Here is a 15,158-nt window from a genome sequence, read left to right on the forward strand (position 1 = left end):
GGGGGGATTCAGTCCCGGACGATTTTTACAACAGGCGGAAATATTGTCCGTTTCTGACAAGAATAGGTCATATTGACAATTTGACCAATTCAATGTCAGGTCCATTCTTCCTACTGTTGGAATAGATTCTGTAGATTCTGAATGGAGAATGTAGTGTTGCCCGTACAGCAAGTAACATCCTCCATTTCCACAGCAACAGGTCCTTAGACATGAGTTTCCACAGCAACAGGTCCTTAGACATGAGTTAATGCTGTTGGTGTCTATGCCACTGTTTGTTTTTTAAATGTTCATTTTCTTATCCAATCCTGTATCTGGCAAAGGAATCCTGTACTTTGCATGCTGTATTATACCAAAATCATTGCATATATTGTAGATTAGGAATGTTTTTGGTAACCACATATTTAAAGTAGTAATAAGCACATAAGTATTTGGATTGCGAAACTGCTCTGTATTTGTTTGGAGAATGATTGCATACTGGCCTGAATTATGCCAAATATCTGGACATGTGATCTAAACCCCTTGTAAATAACACCAGTCTCATGAGAGATTCAAGCACTGAATCCCAGCTTTCAGGCCAGGCTGTACTGTTACAGCTTTGTAAGGCGCTGTGACAATGAGAGCCTTTTTGTAAAAGCTCACTGTGTACAGGAAACAGCTGCTGCTTAGTACTCGGCACCTTAGTACTCTTCTGTTTATTTAGTTGATCCCAGTATAAAATGGGTGTCATGTGTATATATATATATTAACGGTATGCTAATCATGTTGATGGTTGTGATACATGGTTTATATGCAGTCTTCCCCATAGTTTCGGTAGCATGGCTTTATTATGTGCATGCTAAGGTCAGGTGATACGGATGAGTCCCTCTTCTGATTTGCTCTTCCAGGAGGTCCATTTCTCTTTGGTAACATGTCGTCTATGGCTTGTGCTGAAGTGACAACAATCATCCATTCTGCTTGGTTTCGGTTGTTAGGTCGACAGTCAATAGTTTGACATGGTCAAAAGTTTGACTTACATTAGGTCAGCATCAACAAATGGTCGACACAAGCAACAGGGCAACATAACAATGATCGTCACATGAAAAGGTCAACATGAGTTATTTTTTCGTTCACATAACTTGTTCAGAATTTACGTTCCATGTGGAGCATAATGTCCAAAGCATGGAGAGCGAATGTGTTATACTAATCGGGGGTTCATGTCAGCAGATATTGACATAGACACAAAAAAAACGCTGTGAAACTCATGTTGATTATTTCCATGTTGACCTTTTCCTGTGTCGACTTTTTTATTTATTTTTTTACTGTCAACCTAATGATCCACACTTGTGGCAAAATCTATAATACTCAATTGCCACTTTATTAGGTAGACCTTTCCTGGTATTGGGTAGGGCCCAGCTTTGACCTAAGGACAGACAGTGTTCTTAATGACATGGATTGAGCAAGGTGCTGGAAACATTCCTTTCTGGTCCATGTTGTTATAATGGCATCACACAGTTGCTGCAGACTTGTCATGTGCATGTTCATTAAGCAACTCTTCCATTACAGCACATCCCAATTGTGCTCTACTGGATTGAGATCTAGTGCGTGTGGAGGCCCATAAAGTACATTGAGCTCATTGTCCTGTGCATGGAACAAGTTAGAGATGAAGTGGGATCTATAATGAGCTTTATCCCGATAGAATAGCCATCAGAAGACTATTGGGTAGACTATTGTCAGCAACAAAACTAAGGCTGTTTTATTTAAACAATGCTTATTTATATTAAGGCATGGGTCTTCAAACTGCGGCCCTCCAGATGTTGTGAAACTACAAATACCAGCATGCCTTGCCACAGTTTTAACACTCCCTTATAGCAAAACTGTGGCAATGCATGCTGGGATTTGTAGTTTCACAACATCTGGAAGACCCATGTATTAAGGGCTTAATTTGTGCTTAGAAAACATCCTCAACACCATATGCTTACCACCGCTACGTGTCATGCATAGTGATAGATGCGTCATTCTATGTGCTGTGTGTAGTAACAACCAGTGGTCATGTAGGTCTCAACATATAGTAAAAATTAACATAACTTTAATTACAGCCTATGTCTCTTGTTTGACACATGGGGTCGATTCATTTCACAGCACTTTTAAAAGGGTCGGGAGGGAGATTCTAGAGCAATTCTAATCTGCTCCCTGCTGCCGCTATTCACAGTGTTGTGAATTTAGTCTACCCTATAGATTATCCACAAGGTCTCATTGTAGAGGCTAGTTCCTATTTTGTGAATGTAGTTTGGATCACGTGACCGATGGAACATACCACGTGGCAGCAGCAAGGTTGGTGGAACACCAATTTTACTGTCCACGCCACCACTTTTGGCCTTTAGTAACCAGGTGGCAAGCCAACGAGGGTACACTGTGTCCTTTAGCTACTTTAAGGCTCCCTTAAAGTAGCTAAAAGGACACTTGGTATGTCCCGTCAGCCACAACATTTTACATAGATAGATACACAACCATTGCCCCGCGGTTATACGGTTTACTAACAAAAGAATGTTATTACCAAATCTAGTATGTATTTTCCAGGCTGTTCACTCTTCTCTCCTCAATCTCTTATCTTTTATGACCGACTGCAAGAGAGATTTGGCCTCCTTTTATCATCAAAATCAAACACCATCTAATGGAGATGAGCTAAAGCAGTAATGCCAAGTGTTAGCCACCGGCTCAGACTTTGGCCAAACAATTAAAGGCCACCTCGCATGGTGCAATCACCTTACTTCCCAGGAATTTAAAAGAAAAATCCCCTTATACAGGTGCACGGAGGGGTAGATTTTCTAAAGCTTCTAAAAGTGAAAAGAGGTGAAGTTGACCATAGCAACCAATGAGATTATGTCTATCATTTCTCTATTGCATCCTAGAAATGATAGACAGAGTATGATTGGTTGGTATGGGCATTATCACTTCTTTAATTTTTAGACGCTTTAGTAAATGTACCCCTCAGATCCCATTTATTTAAACTCCTACATATATAAATATATATCCTGGAGGCACAATGTTCTCCCTTTGCTTATAGTAATTTACAGTTTTACTAAATATATTACTGGCAAACAGGAGAGTGGAAAACCCAACAAAGCAGTCCCCATATAGTAGACTGCAGCATGCTATACCGGGTGTGGATCGTATTGCCGACCTGACAGGTCAACACCGTTGGGTGGACAAGCAGCAAGGTCGACAGAATTCTAGGTCAACATGGGACAAGGTCTTCATGGTTTTAGGTTGACAAATGCATTAGGTCGACATGGGTTAGGTCGACAGGTCGCGAGGTTCATGGTTTATTGACCTGAATGTCGACATGGACACAGTTGGAAGTCAACCGCAGCCCATCGCAACGCTCGCTATGCTTTAGGCATGGTGCCTCGCTGCGCTCAGCACACTATTTTTTTCTCCCACCACGCCCCAGTCGATGGTAGGGCATGAAATACCGCCTGTTGGCTCAAAAAACAGTGACAAAACCCATGTCGACCTCGCGACCTGTCAACCTAACGCATTTGTCGACCTTGTCCCATGTCGACTTTCATCCCTGTCGACCTACGACCGTATCCCGCTATACCTGTGTATGTCTAGGGTACACATGCAGCCTTTGTTCTAAGCTTAAACATTTCCCCACTATGCACATTCAATCTATCTCCAAATTATGTTACATGCATCTACAAATCATGTCCAAAATACGACCCTATCTCACACAAGACACTACCAAATTTCTTATCCATGCACTCATTATATCCCACATTGACTATTGCAATAGTCTCCTAATTGGTCTTCCCAAGAACAGACTCTCGCCACTGCAATCCATTTTAAATTCTGCTGCTAGGCAGATCTTCCTTGCAAGATGCTCATCGTCTGCCAGTCCCTTTACTGGTTGCCTGTATCTTACCGTATTCAATATAAAATACTTCTACTCAGATATAAAGCTATTAACCATACTGCACCAGCATAAATCGCTTTACTTATCACAAAATATCTCCCATCTCGATCACTCCGCTCTACACAAGATCTGCGTCTCTCTTCTGCACGGATCACTAGCTCCCATTCATTATTACAGGACTTTAATCGGGCTGCTCCCATCCTATGGAATGCCCTTCCACGCTCAATAAGACTCTCCACTAGCCTCCAAACCTTCAAGCGATCCCTGAAAACTCAGCTCTCCAGGCAAGCCTATCATATTTAAGTACCACACACATAACCCTCTGAGGCACTTATGTATTATACAGATTTTCGGTACTTGTGAGTTATCCGGGCTCCCGATTTTTTGATTGTATGCCTTAAGTTAAGGCATACAATCCGATGCGATGCGATACGATATCGCATCGCATCGCATCGCATCGCATGCGACCATCGGATGCGATGACCCGATTTTTCCATAGGAATCAATGTTAAAATGATTCCTATGGAAAAAGGGGTCCTTTTCATACCCCTACTATCCAAGTGGGCATGGAGTTGGATATAAACCTGTGGCGAGCGTAGCGAGCCACCGAGCCCGAAGCGTGGCGAGCGAAGCGAGCCCCGCGAGGGGACGGTATTCCGTGTCCCCTCGCGGGGCTCGCTACGCTCGCCACGCTTCGGGCTCGGTGGCTCGCTACGCTCGCCACAGGTTTATATCCAACTCCATGCCCACTTGGATAGTAGGGGTATGAAAAGGACCCTTTTTCCCATTGAATTCCATGTTAAAATGGACTCAGTCCATTTTAACATTGATTCCTATGGAAAAATCGGGTCATCGCATCGCATCGCATCGCATCCGATGGTCGCATGCGATGCGATGCGATGTCCCGATCCGACCCGATTTCAAAATCGGACGCCCGGATAACTCACAAGTACCAGATTTTCTTCTGGACTTGAAACTGTTATGGTGCCTTGTGTTTCCCTCCTATATCCCTATAGATTGTAAGCTTGCAGCAGGGCTCTCTTACCTCTAAGTCTGTCCGTGATTACCCAGTTTGTTTTATCACTGTCTACAATTGTAAAGCGCAACGGAATCTGCTGCGCTATATAAGAAACTGTAAATAAATCTGTAGGGGGTGTATTTATCCAAGCTTGGAGAGAGCTACAACTGTGATAAAATATGTGCCAATCAGCTTCTGCCTTACATAACACAGGCTCTGTTTGAAAAAATATGGTTTGGAGCTGATTGGTTAGTACTTTACCTCACAATTGTATCTCTCGTCAAACTTTGATTAATACACCTCCATAGTATTTTGATACTCTAAAAATATTGGTACAATAGAAGTTGTGGCTATTGCGGTCATGTGGGAACTATTTATTGTGTGGTCATGTTTTCTGTATCGGACATAACTGTCATCCACAATGCCTAAGATATGGATTAGCAGCTCACAGCAGCTGTGCATTAGAGTCAGTGCTGAGCTATATTTGTGTGTGCCCACATTAGCAAAGCAATGCAGTTGTTACAAAGCATTCCTTTATTGGGTGCTTCTGTTCAGTGGGATTAGAGAAATGGCAGCAAGCATTGTTTGAGGATTACTTTATTTATGGTTCCTTTCTTTTTTTTCCTTTTAGACAGGTAAACCGTAACAAATATATATTGAGTACATGTGTATTTTTGTGTGTATGTAGTCATATAAACATGCTCATGCCTTTTCCATCCATTTTCCATGCACACCTACTACCAACACGTTAGAGCTGATTCAAAGAAGCTTGGAAGTCAGCCGCAAGTGCGGCCTCAATTCATGCGTACAAATAACCTTTGCCTGTATTAAAAGTTGGCCTCTTCGCTATAGTTTATCTTAGTAGCAGCTTTTTACCTGGTACAGGTGATCCATTGGAAATCAGGCCGGTCTCTGCATAAGCACAGATTTCTGTGGCCTGCACACCCTCCTACATGGGAACATCCAGTTGCCATGTCAGGATTAGAGATGTGTCACTCGGGCATGCCACTAGTTGTTTATTGTATACCCGTCTCATGCGTGTACGGAGCAATAATGGCAAGAGTCATCCACAAAGTGTCAAGTGCATTGGCTATACAATTGTGTCATTTTTAAATAGCCTGTGTTACTGCGTTATTAAGGTTTAGGGGGGTATGCAATCTGCCGCTGATACTTCCGACGTGGGAAATAGCGGCGGCTCCCTATTAAATTCCGTCATTAACGACAGCATTGATGCGGGATCACGGCAGAACGGGCCTGACTTCAGAAGCTGTCGGGCCTGTTCTGCCGATAACGGCCGTGGATTGTCGTTATCCGGGCCGCAGATCGACAATCCACGGCCGTTTTCATGGCCACGCTCCCTTTGCGCCCATCGGCAGGCGGGACATTGAATCCCGTCTGTCGTTATGCGCTCAATCTGACCGCAAACGGGCCAGGATCACGGCTGTCGGCGGGGATCGACAGCCGTGATCTCAGATTACATACCCACCTTAGTCTGAATCTTTCCAGCTATTTTGTGGCTCAGGTTCAAAAGATAACTGTAAATTGTCTACTAGCCATATTGCAACATGGTACCTATAATTTGTGTGATAATGTATATTTATACTGTATAATGTATGGACGCTGCCCACAAAAATTGTATGAATAATTAAGTCATGGGGGGAAAAAATACATGATCAAGGTACATAGGTGTTATTGTCCTTGTGTGGATTTATAAGAATTCTGCCAGTTTCTTGTTGTAACACAAGGTGGCAGTATATTCATTTGCTAATATGTGAAGATTTCCAGAGGTTTAGTGAGCACAGTGACCATGCATGTTTTATGGTAAATCAAAGTACATCTGTTTTATGTGTCAATATGTAATAATAATTTTACAAAAGCCTTTTCATTTTATTTTTAAACTCAAAAGTATTTTTCCTGAGCATGTCATATTTCTGAACTTTTCTAACTCTATAGCAGCCTCATAGGGGCTTCACTGACCTTAATCATATTTAGGGTATCTGCATGGCTGATAGACAATGTCTATTTGTGGTTTCTCCATGTTCAGGTGTCTACATTGAAACACAATTAGTGAAATACTCATGTTGACCCTTTCCCAGTGTTCATCTTGTGCATATTGACCTTATGGATGCTGACCTAGACATTGCCTGTGAGCTATACCACACCCCATATTTACATCTATACCATTCTCTGTTTATTCACTCAGTTTGGTGTATACTCACTATTCTCTTCTTACAATGCCTTTGTGTGCTAACCACTACATTTATATATAACTTAATCTGTATTGTAGTAAGGTCTCATTTAGACTGTATGCCCTCATTTCCATAATAAACAGATCCATGACCAATATTAATCAACTATACTGGTACTGATGCCACCCTGATGGGCATTTGTAATGTTCATTCTAGCACCCTGCAACAGTCACTCTCTTCTGTAGTGCTTCTAGCACAGTGTGGTCTATATCTCAGAACTGATATGCAGACCAGACCTGTGCTAAAAAGCACCCGAGTATAGAGCGACACCCCAGGCAGGAAAGAGGAACTGCACATGTGACATCTGTATTGGAGAACAGTGTAGTTAGAATGATATTAAGGAGGTATTCACTCCCAGACGAGATTTTTGCAAGGCAAAAAATAGGTGAGATTTGCCTTTTCAGTATTCAACCACTTTTACATTTTTGAATACATTTTTACCAAAGCCTTTTCATTGTGCCTTTTCGCATGTGCGAACACGGTTGTAAATTCGACAAAACCATGTCAATTTGGCGCAATTTCGCCGATACACGTGTTTTTCGCCAATACTGGATTTTTCACCCAGGCCAAAAACCAGCAGTGGGATTGAATAAGCAAACTGAATTCTCCCCCCCCCCCCCCTAAATTTGAGATAACGGTCTATTGCTATTGTGCTTATTCTCTACAAGACAGGTCGGAGGAGTGTTGTGTTCTAAACCATTTATGTTGCTTTCAGGCAGAGGCAGCAGATCTGCCACCTACAAGCCATCAGGGGCAGCGAACTGGGCACTTACCAGCCATTGACCAGTCCTGGTATGAATGGAGATGATGGCTTCAGCCATGGAATGATGGTGAGGATTACATTTTATTTTGTTTATACTGTCATAATATAAAAAGAAAGAATCTATGCTTGTTAAATACAATCAACTCTTTTTTTAGTATGTACTTGGTTTTCTTCCAGAGTAAGCATTGCTTTAATCCCTTGAGTAGTGGCTTTTCCTGGGGCAGAACAAAGCTACCAGGGCAACTTTGTCCTGCCCCAGGAAAACCCACCACTCAAGCTGTAGCAACAACCTTTTGCAGCCTTGCAGGTAGTGCTGCAGCCCAGCCAGAAGAAGCAACAGCAGCGGCCAATTGGAAATGCTCGGGCCACTCGGGAGGGAGGATGAGAGTGCCCGGCGGCGGTGTGGAGTGCCCCAGGGGGACGGGAGGGGGCAGATGAGTGGCAGAGCTGTGTACAGTATGTAGCTGCTGCCCAGTGCTGGAGCAGCACTGGCACACACCTACATACTGTATTGTGGTATGCCCGGAAATTTTCTGGGACAGCCTGCTGCGGCACGGTTAAAGTAAAAATAATCATTATTAAAAAATAACTGGGCATACACACAGGGAGATTTAAGTTGAATTTCTAAGCAATATGGCTAGATCGCTTATAAATGAAGCACAAATTTGCTCAGTGTGTATGCCCCATGGCAATGTGCGGTCCTGTGCTATCGCCGAGCTATCATTTAAATCTGTAGTATATATCTAGTCATCGCCAGTGTTCTCTCACCAGAACTGTGTGCTGAGCGATCTGTGCGTAACTAGGCAGAAGTTATTATTGTTAATATGTTATTGAGACAGGGAAATCTAAACCTAAATACCTATCTGTAGGTTCACCAATCCCTTTAAACTAGGACACACATGGATTACAGAGGTTCTGTGGCTGATTAAAGCCAGGTGAATGCATGCTTAAAGTCAGGTAGCCACAGAACCTGTGTAATTCATAGTGTCCCAGTTAAAAGGAATAGGACAGTAAAGGTGCCCACACACTAGAACGATTTTTGGGCCGATTGGCCGATTTCCGAGAAATCGGCCGATGTTTACCGATAATTGGACGAAAATCGGCCGATTTTGGTCCGATGCACGCTCCCGTGGATCTTTAGCTGAATCTTCTGATCTTACATGCTGCACAGAAGATTTAACAAAAGATCCATAGGAACGCACATGGGATCTTAAGAAAAATCTTTGTTAAAGATGTGTGCTTGCCTGAAATCTTTTGTCCAGGACGGAAAAAAGATTTTAAGGCTAATTTATGCACACATCTTACGATCGCATATCTTTCTAGTGTGTGGGCACCTTAAGTCTATCTGGCTGGAGCTTTGGGAGAAAACCATTGCATAATGTGGCACATGGGCTCTGGCTTTGGGTAGAACCACCTTTAGAAAATACAATCTTGTGTGGTATGGAGATTTTGAATAGTTACGTACAGTATATTATCGTTCCCAAACTATGACAGAGGCTATGGTGTTTTTGTGCAGTCACTTCTATCACGTCCAGATTATTAACTACTGTTGGGATAATGGAATATTGTTGTTGTTTAATCTTTTATGGTTTGTGGACTTGAATCACAAACACAGAGAAGACTGCTTTCTCATTCAGAATCATTGATCTCTCTATGTAAAGCCATCTGTCTGGACAACTTTGCAATTGCAAGAGAAGACTGAACACATGGAAAAAGATCATATTTTCAAAATCAATGCCTATACTGGATTTATTTATTTTGGGCTTAGGGTGCTGTTAATACAACTCCTGTCCATGCAAGCTGCCCATTTAGTCACAATGTTTTGACCAGGACACAACATTATTGATATAAGAACAGTGTAAGATTGTTAATATTTGACCATGTTTTTAATAAAGCTTTGTAAGCTTAATTCAAAGTAAGGCGTATTTTTAGAATGGATGGGTACTATACTTGAGACCAGGCTAACCAATATTCAAGTGCTACTTTAGTAAATAGAAAAAGTTGTAGCTATATAATTCATTTTCATTCACTTCTTTCCAAGGGTTCTACATGCACACCGCTACAGAACTTGAATCTGGACAGTTCGAATCTCCTCCTTCGAGACAGGAGTGAACTTGAAAGAAAACTTTCTATTGCTGAAGCAGGCGGTGCACAGCTCAACGATGTCCCAAAACAGAGCACGAGCAAATCTAGCGATGATTTAAAAAAGATGGAGGAAAAGGTATGCGGTTCTATCATGTAAAACTATTATGTTCTACTTGATCATGCAGTAGACAAGCTGGCAGATGGAAGAAGAAAAGTGTCTGATATTTGAAGAGCTGCCATTATATACAATGTATGAAGGCAATTTCCATCCATAGCCTGAAGTTGAGTGAACAGCATAGTCGTTCAGTAAAGGGCACAGAGCAATAATTGTTCTACCAGTCATTTAGTTGGCTGGTTTGCACTATTATCAAGCAGTCTATGACTATCATAAGATGCAGTGGCATAACTACCAGAGGCAATGAAAGCATTTGCCTCAAGGAATCCGCTACAAGGGGCATACCGTTGAGCTCTGAATAAGGGACAGACACTTCTTTTAATGAGTGCTCTGCAATGAATCTGTTACTACCCATAGATTGTTGGCACTTCGACCCAGAGCAACTTGCCAGCTTACCTTAAAAAAGGGGCCTTTAGTGAAAGTGCAGCACCCCGCCATGTCCTTCTCCTCCGTCTGTCCATACTAATAGACAGGGCGGTTTTGGGTAGGTCGCACAAGACAGCAGTAAACATATGAAGGACCCCCTTAATATAAAGGTTTTATCTGAGGTATTCAGTAATCCAAGTGGGGGTGTGCAACCTCGGACATAAGAATTTGGACAAGAACAAAGAAGAAAAGGATGTCCTATATCGGTGCACCAATAAAGATTATTAAAATTTAACTTTTATTGTGTTTCTTTAAGAACTGCGAGATAAAATACATATAACAACAAAAAATTTTTTATCTCGCAGTTCTTAAAGAAACACAATAAAAGTTAAATTTTAATAATCTTTATTGGTGCACCGATATAGGACATCCTTTTCTTCTTTGTTCTTGTCCATACTAATAGACAGCCTTAGGTACTTCTGCCGTGGGAGAGTGTTTTTAATTGTCACTACTCCTCCTCTAAGCTCCAGGTATGGGGTGATAGATTATTGCTGGCAGGAGGTGCCCCCTGTCAGAAGGTCTGTCACAGTTATGACACACCATTCTCCTAATTCATGGATTTCCCTTCAGTACCAGAAGGCAATCAATTCTTCTCCATCACAGAGAGCTGATTTTGCATGTGGATAGTGGATACAGAAGTTGGCTCTTGATTTTCACAATGTCTTGAAAAAATAAAATCAGTAAGGCTGTTTCTGTGGGAATAAAACACAGCAGGTATCATACTGTTACCATAAGAATAAATTGCTAGCTCTGAATTGAGATCCTGATTAAAAGAACTGTTGCTATAGAAATGTGACCATGCTGATGAATGCCACTGATTATTCAGGGAAAATGATTACTTTTCTAAGAAATCAGGAATCGCTCATACATATTGAAGTAGCATATGTCACTGGGATCCCATTGTAGTTAGTAGTGTAAAGGTGAGATACAGAAAGATAGAATAATGTAGTTATTATGGTGATTATAATCAGTCTTGAGGATTTAGTCAAATGGGATTTCGCTGTATGTTCTCTCTATTTCCTTACACAGCTAGTAACATGACAGTTAGGAGCTGATTGGACAGTACTTTATCTCTCTCCAAGGCTTCGTACATCTGCCCCATAGTGTGAATATTAGCTATAAATCTCTGTCAGTATTGTATTACTATAGAAGTGTGGATAATTGCTGTTATGCACCATTTGAAAAAAATATGCATTACCGATAGTGAAATTAAAAAAGAGATTGTCATAGTTGCTGTTTGTAGAGTTTCAGGCTAGCTTGTAGAATTGATGTGAACAAGCTATCTTATTGACGCATGCATATTGTAAATGGTCTTGCCTTGTGGGATGTAGTTTTGATCATCCAAGTTTAAATGAGACTGTCTGGTTGCCATGGGTTACTTGTCAAACTTGTTTACCTCCCATTGTATAAGCCATGTCATTTATATTCGTCTTATTGATGCAGAATTACCTAAAAGGCTGTTTCCATTGCCAAGATAAGAACTGAAGACCTCAACTGAATAACTGGAACAACTGAAACCTATTAGCCCAAAACTGTGTATTAGGAAGGCAGAATTTTGTGGGCATTTTTACAAGGGGTTCTTTCTTTATTTGTTTAGTCTGCACAGTTAATTTCTGTGGTGCCATGTCTGGGTTTTTAAGTTTTACTTTACTGCAACTATCTGCTGAGATTGGCATCACTATCCATCATGATGGTCAGAATGCCGACAGCGGCATCTCGATGTTCAAAAACCCATCAGATGTTGTTGAGTATTTTAATCCCAACTCTGCGCATCCCCTTCTCAACTTTTCCCTTCTGCCGCTTCACCCGGACCGTAGCCTCACCAGTGCTGACACCCTTCCAATGCCTTGCCCGAACTGGCCCTAGTGTACAGATGAAAAAATGAGTGGTGCAATTTACTAATTTAAAACTGAATAGCTGTTGTGTGCTCTTAAAAATTGTGATGTTGTCTTATGCATGGTGGTGTTAGAAACATCTGTTTTGACCAAGTAATACACAGGGTAGATTTTGGCTTCTCCGGATACCAATTCAATATCGACGGCCGGCGGGGTGCTGGCATCTGCTGGCAGGGAGGGATGGCGCAGCGAGGGGGCTATGCTACATTGAGCAGCATGGCCCTCTTCCGAGACTGTAGAAATAGACTGTGCTGCACTATTCCGATGCGGAGGGGCCGAGCATCGGGATCGAATTGGGATCTGCATAGCACAGTGCAAATCGCACCATGTGTAAACAGCAAAACTCTTAATATCCCAGCTTGTTGACAAGCCACTATTTTATTCTTGTCGCGTGGTTATGGCATGGATGGAGCTGGCTGTACAGATATTTTAGTAACAGACAGTGTTCAATTAAATAACCCATGATTCTGGAAATGCTCATTTATAGAAGCAGATATAGTGAAAATCTATCAATTGCATTATCATACCTATCGTATATAGTAATATTACTAATATTAATTATATACATTTTATCCTAACTAATGTTGTAACAATTGTTTTTACTGGTTTGTTCAGATAAAAACAAGAGACAAATATATTAACAGCTTGAGGAAGAAATGTCAAAAAGAAAATGAATTAAACCGGGAGAAACAAAGACGGATTGAAACTCTGGAGAAATATGTGGCTGACCTGCCTACACTTGATGATGTGCAGAGACAGGGTGAGAGGGTGAGTAGTACTTCATGCAGAACCGCTACCATAGCTCTTAGAGTACACGTGCTCTACCTGTATCGTGCAAGTCAAAGTCTCCCAATGGGATAAATAACCCGTAAGAGTAAATATAATATAGTATGTATGCCACACGTAATTTTGGCCTTTAAAAAAATGAAGACAACCTGTTAATATGGACATGTCTCAGAAACTCTTTACTAATGGTGCCCATACACGCGTGTAGATCACATCGCACAGTGTTTATTTTGGCTTGCAATTCACATCCGTATAGTTCATATAGCAGGCCAAATAAGTATGTGCAGGCAGTACTTTTTGTAGTAGATTGCATCTAGTTCCAATGGCATATCGTAAGCTACAACAGCGTGCGATTGGAACTAGATGCGATCTACTACAAAAAGTACTGCCTGCACACACTTATTTGGCCTGCGATATGAACTATGCGGGAGCGCGCATTGCAAGACAAAATAAACACTAAATAGTTCAAAACGCGTCTGTGAATCACACCGTGTGTGGGCATTATTACAGTTAAAGTCTTTGTACAATGAGTAACTAAATTTCATAATTTATGTATAAAGCTGCAAGTATTAGAAGAGGAAAACAAACAGCTAAAGGAAAAGATGAAGTGTCTGGAAAAACATGCCAATGACTCCAGAATCCAGTGTCGAGAAAGAGAAACTCAGATTGAGTCCCAGAAGCAGAGGGAAAAAGAGCTGGTCTCCACCGTACAGAGGTAAGATCAGTGTTGTGGCAACAATCCTTATGGTGGCTCTGTGGCTACTGTGGGGACAACTGTCCCGGGCCATCCGCCCAACCTGAGAAGCTGCACAGTGGAAGAGACTTCCCTTACAAAATGGTTGCCACTGCAAAGACAACTGTTAATATGGATGCTAGAGGAGGAGGCGGCCATTTCAAAGGAACATTTTCAATGCTGTACAGCATCCAACTTACTGTAGTACTAAACTAAAACACCTGAGCAATTCAACATTGCTCTGGTGAGGAACTAGTCAAAATATCCTGTTAAAATAGCCCTTAGTGAGTGATATTATTATTATTATTTTTTTATTAGTTTTTATTGAGTTTTTCAGAAATACCAAAAAATGAAAAATGGATACAGAAAATAAAATAATCAAAGGGGTAAAAATAAAGTGTCCGGTATAAAGCAATACGAACAGCATAGTAATAAAGGGGCAAAATAAATGTGAATAACAAGGCATGTCATTATAAGCTAATAAGGTAAGTGTGACATTATCGCTAACATTAAGAATCAAAGTGTGAATATGAGCCAGGAGAATGTAGAACTGATAGATCAGTGGGAGTATTAGATATAGAAGATTGTCCCAATTTCTCCCTGTAATCCCCTAACATGAACCATTGAGCCTACGTGTCTTCAAGGCGATTAGTTTCGAGGTATAAATCTAGGGACTCCTGTATGGCCTGTTGAGCCTCTGGCTGAGCAGGAAGGTGCACACGCAGTCTCCAAGAGCCAGGAGTGATTAAGCATTGTTTAACTTCCCAGAAAATAAAGAGCGGGGAATGGTCGGACCAGGTCATCGGTAATATATCTAGTGAGTGATATTTTTTATGATATTGCTCTATTTGATCCCTTCTGAGCATTAGCATTTAAAATATCACCCAGTGTGTATGCTGCACATGACGAACGATGCAGTGCTCCCATGGGTCATTAACAAAACACACACCTACATTATCTGTACATGGAGCGCAATTTAACAAATTGTCAATGACTGCGTGCACAGAGTGGGGACCCAATTTGATACCATTGTTAATGATGTATGTATGCCTATATCATTAACAATATCGGCAGTGCCGCAAATCGCTAAGTGTATACGCACCTTAAGGCTTACAATCTAATGGTTACTGTAA

The 15,158-nt window shown here is 41.4% G+C and overlaps 1 protein-coding gene across 2 annotated transcripts in view; it reads left to right on the plus strand.

Moving 5' to 3' along the window:
• The window catches only part of CEP85L (centrosomal protein 85L), a 224,354-nt gene that overhangs the window by 192,033 nt on the left and 17,163 nt on the right, over nt 1-15,158 (plus strand). For both annotated transcript variants that reach the window (XM_083176817.1, XM_083176816.1), the window contains exons 5-8: nt 7,878-7,992; nt 9,967-10,146; nt 13,122-13,274; nt 13,853-14,007. In XM_083176817.1, the coding sequence (XP_083032943.1) occupies nt 7,878-7,992; nt 9,967-10,146; nt 13,122-13,274; nt 13,853-14,007 (603 nt within the window). The remainder of the gene's footprint in view (nt 1-7,877; nt 7,993-9,966; nt 10,147-13,121; nt 13,275-13,852; nt 14,008-15,158) is intronic.

This window comes from Crinia signifera, chromosome 3, assembly GCF_055691185.1.
Source record: "Crinia signifera chromosome 3, ASM5569118v1, whole genome shotgun sequence".
Taxonomy (NCBI): Eukaryota; Metazoa; Chordata; class Amphibia; order Anura; family Myobatrachidae; genus Crinia; species Crinia signifera.